Source organism: Anoplolepis gracilipes, chromosome 1 (assembly GCF_047496725.1).
Source record: "Anoplolepis gracilipes chromosome 1, ASM4749672v1, whole genome shotgun sequence".
NCBI classification, from domain to species: Eukaryota; Metazoa; Arthropoda; class Insecta; order Hymenoptera; family Formicidae; genus Anoplolepis; species Anoplolepis gracilipes.
The window spans coordinates 9,176,425-9,187,723 of NC_132970.1; the positions used below are offsets into that span (position 1 = coordinate 9,176,425).

Sequence of the window (11,299 nt, forward strand, 5' to 3'; positions counted from 1 at the left end):
ATGAGGAAAGGGATAAGGAAGAACAGGAACAGGACAGCTGCAATCTCTATAAATGTTTTTCCTCAGGCTGGAACAGCGGAGAATGAAACCTCCGTTGCCCAGGTCATGGAGGAAATTACAAGGAAGATTGACCTAAAAGAGTTAGGGATCGAGTACGTCAAGCCAAAAGAGAGCCAAAACAGATGGACTCATTTTGGAGATTTCTGGCGAATGCAGCGGTCAAAAGGCGGACCTCCTAGTTGCCAGAATACAGGAGGTCCTGGCGGGAAGAACCGAGGTACGAGTTGCCAGACCCAAGGACCTGGCAGAAATTAGGATCACCAACCTGGATGACGCTGCCACGGCCGAGAGAATCACAGCAGCAGTGGCAGAGTTTGGCGAAGCCCAAACCGCGGACATTAAGGTAGGGGAACTTAAAAAAGCCCCCTCTGGTCTGTGGATAATTTGGGATAAATGCCCAAAGGCAGCGGCTAAAAAGGTAGCCAAAATTGGAAGGCTAAAAGTGGGGTGGTCCGTGGCAAAGGTTACAATGCTGGAGCCACGACCACTCCAATGCCACAAGTGCCTTGGCATCGGCCACGTTAAGGCCAAATGCAACGCTCCGGAGGACCGTAGTGGTAATTGCTACAGGTGCGGTTTTCCGGGGCATAAGGCAGCTGGATGTGAGGCGTCTCCGAAATGCCAGATATGCACAGCCAAGGGCAAAGAAGCGACGCACAGAATGGGGGACCGGCGTGCCCTCTTTCTTTCCTATATAAGGGGAAAAAGAGCAAAGAAGCCACTGCAAGCCAGAGGAAGGAGAAAGGGGCACGACTTAAGTCTCAAAAAGGTGTAAGTGAAGCACCAAAGGCAAGGGCCCAAGAGAAAGGAGAAACGAAGAAAAAGAAGAAGAAGAAGGGAAATCCCAAGGGCACAACAACGTAGGCTGCTATTCCCACCCAAGAAAAGGAAGGTGAGAATAGCACAAATGTTGAGGTCTCTGCCCCCCCCCCCCCCATGAAGGAAGGGGAAACGGAGAAGAGTGAACAACAAGAAGGAAGAGGCCTGGAGGAGGCGATGAACATGTCGTAAATGGCTGTCTATCGTTTCCTTCAGGCCAACTTGAATCACTTTGCCGCGGCGCAAGATTTACTGTATCAGAACGCGGCGAAGTGGGGAATAGATCTGGTGGTGGCGGCCGAGCCGTACTCAATTCCCTCGAACAAAACGCTTTGGGCGGGGGATGAGTGCGGCTCGGTCGTCATAATGTCCAATGGCCGGCCGGGCTTTCTCCCCTTCGCACCAGTGGCGAGAGGGAGGGGCTTTGTGGCCGCCACGTGGGGAGAGGTATTATTGGTGGCGTTGTACGCCTCGCCAAACAAGGGCTGTGCCGATCTCGAGAGACTGGGCGGGGTTGGGCACATCGTCAGACGCTCCCTTCCCCGTCCTGTCCTGATCGCTAGGGACCCGAACGCCAAATCTGGTGCATGGGGTTCCCCGGTGACCGATACGAGGGGCACAGTCCTTGAGGAGTGGGCCGAGGAGCTCGGCCTGGTGATCCTAAACCAGGGCCGGGTCCTCACATGTGTCTGTGGCAGGGGAGGGTCCATCATAGATATAACACTGGGATGCCCCCGTGTTGCGCGCATGGTCTCTGGGTGGCGCGTTGTAAACTGGGCGGAGACAATGTCTGACCACAGATATGTAAGGTTCAGCGTCTCCGGCCCGTCCATGGGTGCCATGCCGGAGAGGCCCACCGGGAGAGGAAGATGCGATAATGCGTGTAAAGGCCCTCACGGAACGGGCAGTGGCCAGGGGAGGGGTGGCGGTGTCCCTGGACATCGCCAACGCGTTCAACACCCTTCCCTGGGAAAGAGTGCGCGGGGCCCTGAAATACTACAGGGTTCCCGCGTACCTTCAGGAAGTTATTTGGGACTATTTCCGGGACAGAAAAATCATGTATCCGGGACGGTACCACAGAATCTATGAGAGTGAAGTCCACCGTGGGGTTCCACAGGGATCGGTCTTAGGACCACTCCTGTGGAACTTAGGATACGATTGGGTCCTGCGAGGGGTCCTCCTCCCGGGGCAGGAGCTAGTGTGTTACGCCGATGACACACTGGTTCTGTCCTGGGGGGACGACTGGAGCAGCGTCATCCGCCTCGCTGGAGTGGGTGCGAGGCACGTGACCGCATAAGAAGGATGGGTCTCGAGGTGGCCCTGCCAAAGACAGAGGCGATGTGGTTCGCCCCTGTCGGCAAAAGGGGACCGCCTCGCGACAGATCCAAAATTGAGATCGAGGGTGTCGTGGTCGAGGTTGGGACCAGTTGAAGTACCTGGGCCTCATCCTCGACAATCGGTGGAGCTTTAGGCCGCACCTTTGAGAAACTGGCTCCTCGAGTGCGGGCGGTATCTGCTGATTTAAGCAGACTAATGCCCAATCTCGGGGGGCCGGGAGACGGGGCTCGCCGCTTGTACATGACGACGGTCCAGTCCGTAGCAATGTACGGAGCCCCCGTGTGGCATAGCGCGGTGATGGCCAGCAGCAAGAATCTGCAGGCTCTACGGCCATCCGCGTCATACGGGGGTATCGGACCGTCGCCTTTGAGGCGGCGTGCTTGATGGCCGGGGTCATGCCCTGGATCTTCACGGCGGGCGCGTATACAGAGATGTATCGGATACGCGTGGCCCGTCGGGGGGATCCGGATTTGGGACCCCTGCCACCAAGGGCAGTTGCGAGGCTCAGGCTCCAGGCTCGGCGGTGCAAATTCTCAGAATGAGAAGAGGACCTGTCCAATGCCAGGACAGGTCTACACGCCGTCGAGGCTATCCGCCCATTTTTCTATGAATGGGTGGACCGACGACACGGCGCCCTGGATTTCAGGACGGTGCAGGTGCTCACGGGGCACGGTTGTTTCGGGGAGTACCTGCACCGTATAGGTAGGGAACGGTCGACCGCGTGCCACCATTGTGATGCCCCGGTGGACACGGCTGAACACACCCTGGCCGAGTGCCAGGCGTGGGAGGAGCAACGTTGTGCCCTCCGGGGCGCCATAGGGGAAGAGGTCTCCCTATCTGCCATGGTGCGAGCCATGGTAGATGGGGAAGACCAGTGGAGGACGGCCGCCTCCTTCTGTGGGGACGTTATGTCCCGAAAGGAGACAGCCAAAAGAGAGAGGGAGGCGGTTTTAAATGCCCCTCCCTCTCGGAGAAGGAGGGAAGAGCGAGAAGGCGGGCGTATAACGCCCGCATCCTCTAACCCCCCCAGGTGTCCCTTCTCCAGGGTCGCGGAAGTGCAGATGCGGCGGACATCTGCACCCCATTGCACCGCGACCCAACGAAGAGGCGACGTTGCGTGGTGGTCCCGCAACGTCGCCATCGGTGCGGCACCGGGCGTCTTCGGACGCCCGATGCCGCCCGCGCGGAAGAAGGGTCCTCCCTCCTTCGACCCTTAACGGGGCCGAAGGACGGAGGACCTAGCGGAGGCGGGTCCCGGTCGAATGCGAAAGCGACCCCGGGGCCCGTCCATAATCGCAGCGTGGATCACCGTTGGGTTTTAGTGGGTATGCCCGATCATAACTAATTGGTCGGGTAAGTCCCCGCTACCAGAGGGATGCGTAAAGCATTTCCCAATGTAAAAAAAAAAAAAAAAAAAAAGAATGGATCCGTAAAAACAAGATGGCTGACGTCTTATAAACAAATGGAAGTATTTCGGAACCTATTAGGGGTAAGTTTACGAAATTTTTGTTATAAGGTTATCAGGAAATACTGCATAAAATAGATGTTTTAAATTATATTTTTGCAGGTGCAAAAACTGCGATCTATTAAATAGTAGAACTTCTAAAGTTGTTTCAAATTATTTGAAATTTTGTGTAAATCTTAGTTTAATAGTAGTAAAAGTATTAATGGGTATTTGGAATCCTTAAGTCAAAAAATAAAAAATTTTAAAATGGCGACTAAAATGTGGAAAATAGACTAAAAAGCATCCAGTGGACCCAAGATTTCCCGGGTTGGCTATTTCGTCCGGATGGAGATGGATTTTTTGGTCCTGGTAAGGGAACTATCCGCCTTCGAAGACGTCAGAAGCGGCGAGCTCTTCATAATCTTAATAGGTTCGACGAAAATTGCAAAGTTTATAAGTTGGTATCTAGCGGTAAATTTCAAAAGCGAGTTGTTATAATATTTAGCTTCGTTGAATCTCTGCGTCGATAGATAAGAATAATATTCGGTTTCATCGAGTCTTTCTTGCCGTCGTCTAATTATTGATTTTTTGATACGCGAATGAGAGACTCTTTGTCTTATAAAATAATTTAGTACTCTTATATTATAATTCATTTTACAGCAAGAGAGACTTATTAATTTAATTATAGTAAAAGTTAATATTTATTCTTGTAATTATTATACATCATCATTATATATTTTCTTTTCGCTTATTAATTACATTTTATATTTGACTTTCTTTTAGCTTCCTCTCTTGTTGTATTACATATTTTTTATTGACATTTTATTTTTTTTTATAGCATTTATATGGAAGAGGTTATTTATATAATTCAATTATCATACTTGTTACTATCATTTTGTTACTATCATTTATGAATTTATAATTTTCTCTTGGCTCCTTTTACTTTAGCATAGGAGACTGGTTCTTTTTCTATATATATATATATATATATATATATATATATATATATATATATATATAGGTATACGTATATGTATATATATGTGTGTGTATAGTAATGTTTGTCATATTATGCTTCGAAATTATTAGTTCCTGATTAGTTACACTGAGAAAAGAGTCTTCCATGTAGATTTACATTTTATTATAAGAAAAAAAGGTTGAGGCAGGCCTCAACCCTTTTTAACCCTGTCCAACCTTTTTAATTATAAGTGTGCATTCCCCTTGAGGTATGCTCTGCTAAATAATTTTCCTTTATTTTTTCTAATTTTTTTCATTATGACAATTAAAAAAATGCAAAATTTATAATTGATAAAGCGATTTTTAGTATGATTTGGTATTGACATACTAATCTAATGGTTTTAAAAGTATTATTGTTACGTTCGCATAATTTATTTATTGGATTCTTGCGATTCTGATATTATAGTGACATATATTTCTATATATTTTAATAGAGAAATTTTCAACTATTATTTAGAGAGTCAAATGGTAAAGAAGTCTGATGGTTGTAATTACATTCTTTACTGATAAGGGTCAGTATTATTTTGTTAACAATATGTAGGCAAGCAATATCCAATTTAATAGCTATATAATATTTTGCTCGATTAAATATTTTGTTAAGCTGAATTTGAGATATATATGTATATCTCATACCTTGTGTTCATATTTCTAGCGGTAAGTTTATATTTTGAAAAATTCAATTTGAAATTTTTGGCGGGACGTCACATCAGTCGATCATGCGGACGATGTCAATCGAAATTCAGCAGTCGTATTAAACCATCGCAATAAGAAAGTCGTCTCCGAGTCTTTATTCACTGCGTCCTAAAATCAATTTTAACTTAGTTCGTCAGCTACTTTGTGTCGTCAAAGTAGATCTTTAATAATACGTTATTTTCTCGTCTTCGCGACTCGTCTTATATTATAATTTAGAGCTCCGACTTACTCTACATTAGAATTACTACTTTATTGTTAATTAATTTCCAATTTCTTTCCAATTTCTACAGTGCGGTTGTACCTTTTACATTCGAATTGTGACCAACATTTATAATCATTACTTGCAATCAGTGAAGCACATTTCAAAAGGTATACGCACATTAAGAAATCCATATAAGTTAATATATTTAATAATATTAATAAGCTGATTTTATATATCAACATATAAATCTACATGGAAGACTTTCTCTTAGTATAATTGATGAAAAAGTAATATTCTAAAAAGATAACGCACGACAAGTATTATACTTATAGTCTATATATATATATTTAAAGGAGAGCTAGTCTTCTATGCTAAAGTGAAACCATAAGGAATCACGATAGAAAGGAATTATAAATTAAAAATAACAGTATTAAAATTGCATTAATTAAATCTTCCATATGGATACTATAATAAAAGCAGATATGTCAATATAAAATATGTGATACAACAAGAGAGAAAATTAAAGGAAACTTAAATATAAAAGCATAAATTAATAAGTGAAAAGAAAAGAAATATTAATGATGAGACATAATAACTTTGAGAACGAATAATAACTCTTGCTATAGTTAAATTAATAAGTCTCTCTTGCTGTAAAAAGAATTATAATATAAGATTGCGAAATTATTATAATACAAAGAGCCTTTCATTCGCATGATGACACAATAGGCGACGGCGAGAAAGACTTAGTGAAATCAAATATTATTCTTATCTATTGACACAGAGACTCAGCGAGACTAAATATTATGTCAACAAAGAGAACAGTGAAATCGAATATTATGCCTATCTCTCGACGCAGCGACTCGACGAAACTAAATATTATAACAACGTGCCTTTTGATATTCACCGCTGAATATCAACTTAAGATTAAGAAGAGCTCACCGCTTCTGACGTCTTCGAAGGCGGAGAGTTCCCTCACCAAGAGCAAGAATCCATCTCCACCGGATGAGTAAGCCAACCCGGGAAGTCTTGGATCCACCGGACGCCTAGAGGGAGGTGACCCGAAAGTGGGGACGGAGCGCAGAACGTCAGTCGAGCTTGCGGACGGAGTCAGTCGCTCCCCATCATTCAAACTAAAAAGTCGTTCACCACCAGTCATCTAAAAAAAGTCGCTCCCCATCATTCAAACTAAAAAGTCGTTCACCACCAGTCATCTAAAAAAAGTCGCTCCTTATCATTCAAACTAAAAAGTCGTTCACCACCAGTCATCTAAAAAAAATCGCTCCCTATCATTCAAACTAAAAAGTCATTTTCCAAACTTCATCTTAAAAAGTCACTTCAACATCTCTCCGAAACGTTAGTCTGAAGTCGTGAAAAGTCATTTCTGTGTCTTTATACATTCACTGCGTCCTAAAATCAATTTTAACTTAATCTTCGTCAGCTACTTTGTGTCGTCAAGGTAGATCTTTAATAATACTTTACTTTCTCGTCTTCGCGACTCGTCTTATATTATAATTTAGAGCTTCGACTCACTCTACATTATAATTTAGAATTACTACTTTATTGTTAATTAATTTCCAATTTCTGATACAGTGCGGTTGTACATTTACATTCGAATTGTGACCAACATTTATAATCATTACTTGCAATCTCTGTAAAATCTTCAAGCTTTTAAAATACATAGTCGCTTATTTCAAAATATTCACAAGTTAATTATTTTAATACAGTGTTCCTTCACCTCCAACCAGTATTTATTATAATTAATTTAATATCGATTAAATATTTAACGTACGTCTGGATCTTGAGCGTTAGCGAGACCCGTGCCTGGGATAGAGCAGAGTGACGTGCCCCTCGTGTTAGTTCGAGCAGAGCTGAGACTTAGTCGATAAGCTGCTTGAATGTCGCTTGATCCAGATTGTCAAACTGAAATGAATAACTTTTTAAATTAGAATAAAATTTTGGTTTTAATTTATAGTAAATGCCTGGTTCTCGTCGCGCCGGTAAACGACAACTACGTGCCGCTTTACGCCGACAGAGACAAATTTCGAACAGTGATAACGGTCTCAGCCAAGTAGAAAAAGACAATTCAATCAACGTACCGGACAATCAAAGAATTGTCGTAGAACTTTTCGATCAGCTTCCTGCATCTGACTCAGTTGAAGCTCCCATCTAGCGAAGAACCTTCGAATTTATTGGCTGGCCCGGACCTTTGGTTGAAATCAAGCTGCATCCTGCTTCAACCTCTACCACTGACATCCCTGAGGGAGATCCACGACGTTCAGATTACGAGGAAAAGGCCCAGGAAAATCAGCAAAACTAGAGACATTAATAAAGGTAAGTCACTATTTTAAACACACACACACACACAAGAGTATATGATCAACCAAGAAGAATACTACTATTTTAAATAAAAAAAAAAAGAAAAACGTACTTATATTCAAACAAAATATAATAAAAAAGAAAAATATTCCGAATTGAACTACTATTTATAACACATCGTGTTTGACATTTATATGACATCTTATTACTCTAACAATTTCAATTTTGCATAACAATTATAATTACAATCTAGACATATGCTTTTACGACTAATGCAATAAACTGTTCTACCTTCAAGCTCCGAAATAAAAATCTTTTATACAGTTAACTAGACATACATACAAGATATATATATATATATATATATATATATATATCTCACTCTTTTAAATAACTCACAGTTTAGACAATTGACTCTTAAAATTACAAATTGACTCACATTTTGATACCACTCTTAAGAATTATAAAGTTAAAATACTATATCAAGAAATTTGCAAATTTAGAATGAAATAAAATAATCGATCTATCAATGTAAGAGAATTAACTACTTGTTACACTTAATTTAATAATAATAATAATGGAGCATCCCTTGTTTAATTTCTTCTTCCTATTTTCCATCGAAGACAGTGATTTTGACTACAATAAATTATATCACTGGCCTCCACCACACCATATTCCAGTGTTCTTTATATGACACCTCACCACACAGTGTTGAACCTGCAAAGAACTATACTCTTGTTAACATATACATATATCAACATAAGAGCAATAACAATTTTAATAATCTTTTCTTACTACATGAATAGATGCATCAACAATAAAACTTATAAAAAATAAAAATATTACAACAGTTGACTTTCTTTTAAGGAAAAAAATATCTACATTCAATATAAATTCAAACCATCTAAATTTCACGATTTAACCTTGTTCTTCATATTAAAGCAGTCGTTAATTAATGAAAAATCTGCTCTTACATTATATAAGTCATAGATTAAAACCTTCAAAATCAGTATATATTTGAAATTACTCCGACGGTGAATTCTACTATACAACAACAGTAAGTACTTAATCCCTCATAATTACTATCACGAACCACCATAATCCTTATCCCAATATAATTGAAAATTTGTCAAGTTAATCACAATCTATTTATAATTTCAAACTGAACTTTTCTAATCATAATTATTATTCCAACTTAAAATCGAATAAATTCAGAACTATTACAGATATAATTTTAGAATTTTATTTCATCTTTAATTGACTCGAGTGTCATTGTGCGTCACGTTCATTGCATACACGATAATTGTCATGGTGTCATGGAGTTCCTAGAACTTCCTCAGCCTCTCGTTAGTGCCGAGTGAATTGTATATTCTGACCACCAGACTATATCAAGTGTACAATAACGGGATTCAACGCATTTGCTTAACATTCTTAATCATTTTCAAATACATATGTCATAAATTTAATCGCTTTATTTTCAACTTTCTTAATTTTTCTTGTCAAATAAAATAAAATAAATGAGGCCTCAGACAACTGTTTCTGAATTTCAACAAAATCCTTTCATTGACCCTGAAGTCATATTAGAAACTTTAATCCAATTTATAGAAGAAAATAAAGAAAATATTACTTACAATTTAGACAATATCATAAAAGAGTTTTTAAATCAAGCCTCTATTATCATTATTCCAGATCAGTAAAAAAATCCCCTGATTTATTATTAGTTCCTAGTACACATTGATCCTGCTTTCAGCGGAGCCCTGGGTATAGCCGATTTAAACAGATTACTCAAAAAACCTAAATAGAGAGCAACCCTGTTATTGACACCTAGGTAGACGATAACAGTGTGTCACAGCACGTGACACTAGAAACCCAACCTTTAAAATCTTACCTTTTAAGAAAACTCATTCTCTTCCTCCAGACCCTGATTCCAATTCTGATGAATCTTTATTCTCAGCCCGTCAACCTCTGATTCAAACCAATGTAGAAATTAACCTCCATAATCCTTCACCTGTGACCGAAGAGGAAATAAACGAAGATACCTCCTTGTTAACACATGTAGATACACCTGTAACCCCTAACTGTTGAAGAATATAATAGTGACGAAAACGAAAGTATAATTAGTAATGAAGACCTGGAAACAAGTAGCGAAGAAAGTGATGATGAATTAATATCCGCTGACAATGTACCCTACGTGGAAGTACCTACCAAGCATAAAGTCAAAGCCCGAATAAGCCGAGATAGATTGCTAAAACATAATGATAACTATATAATTTTTATAACATTAAAAGGTGAACCTTTCGATAACGGAGCAAAAGAACTACAGGAAGCCAACCTTTTACCCGTGTATAAGGATATAACTTATGAAAAAGCAAAAATAAATACAATACGTTCAAAAACTCTAATATCATTACCCCTAAAACTTAACCACCGCACTTTAATAGAACCGGATAATATAAAAAACTATATCAAATCATTGCTGGATGTCGTACAAGAATTGCAATTAGAATCCATTTCAATAAAGAAAACTAATTTTTTTGACAATGTCCCATTGGCTTATGTAGAATCACAATTAATCAAACATATGAATGACATAAATATTTGCATAACTATATGTAAAGATATTATTCAAACGCCAAATATAGAGGAAAGATCTTTCCTTATCCGTGAATATCGTGACTCAGCAATTGGCGGCCACAAAGGAATAACTAAAACTTATAACAGATTAAGATCTTATTATTATTGGAATACGATGAAAAAAGACATTCAAAATTTTATTCGAAATTGTCGGACTTGTCAATTAAAAAAATTAACAAGAATAAAAACAAAACAACCAATGATAATAACCGACACTCCTGGACCAGCTTTCGACAAAATATTAATGGACATTGTAGGTCCATTACCCATATCTGATAATGGAAATATTTACATACTCACGATACAAGATTTATTAACAAAATATTCAGTCGCGGTGCCTTTAAAAGAAGCCACGTCATTAACCATAGCCGACGCCTTTACGAAAAATTTTATTTGCATTTATGGAGCTCCCCAAGCCATTCTAACCGATCAAGGATCCAATTTCCTAACCGCCTTGATGAAGAACTTAGCAAAAAAATTCAGAATTAAACAATATCGCACAACTGCTTATCACCCACAGTCTAATGGATCGATAGAAAAATCTCATCACGTTTTAAGGGAATATTTAAAAACACAAATTAATAAAGACTTAAACTGGGATGATCATATCGCTTTAGCCATGTTTTCATATAATACAAGTATACACGAAAGCACAAAATTTTCCCCTTTTGAACTAATTTTCGGAAAAATAGCGCGATTACCTTCGTCTAATACTATTATAGAAGAAAATATAGATCCTACATACACTGAATATTTAACAAACCTATTCGATTGCG

At 39.8% G+C, this 11,299-nt stretch overlaps 1 protein-coding gene across 1 annotated transcript; it reads left to right on the plus strand.

Moving 5' to 3' along the window:
• The first annotated feature begins 1,071 nt into the window (after positions 1-1,071).
• LOC140671581 (uncharacterized) lies at positions 1,072-1,968 on the plus strand. Its single transcript, XM_072902990.1, has one exon. The coding sequence runs from the start codon at positions 1,072-1,074 to the stop codon at positions 1,966-1,968; it is 897 nt and encodes a 298-aa protein (XP_072759091.1).
• Positions 1,969-11,299: the final 9,331 nt, after the last annotated feature.

What these genes read in the sequence shown, in the direction of transcription:
- LOC140671581 (XM_072902990.1), top strand. Translation starts at nt 1,072, where the DNA reads ATGGCTGTCTATCGTTTCCTTCAGGCCAACTTGAATCACTTTGCCGCG.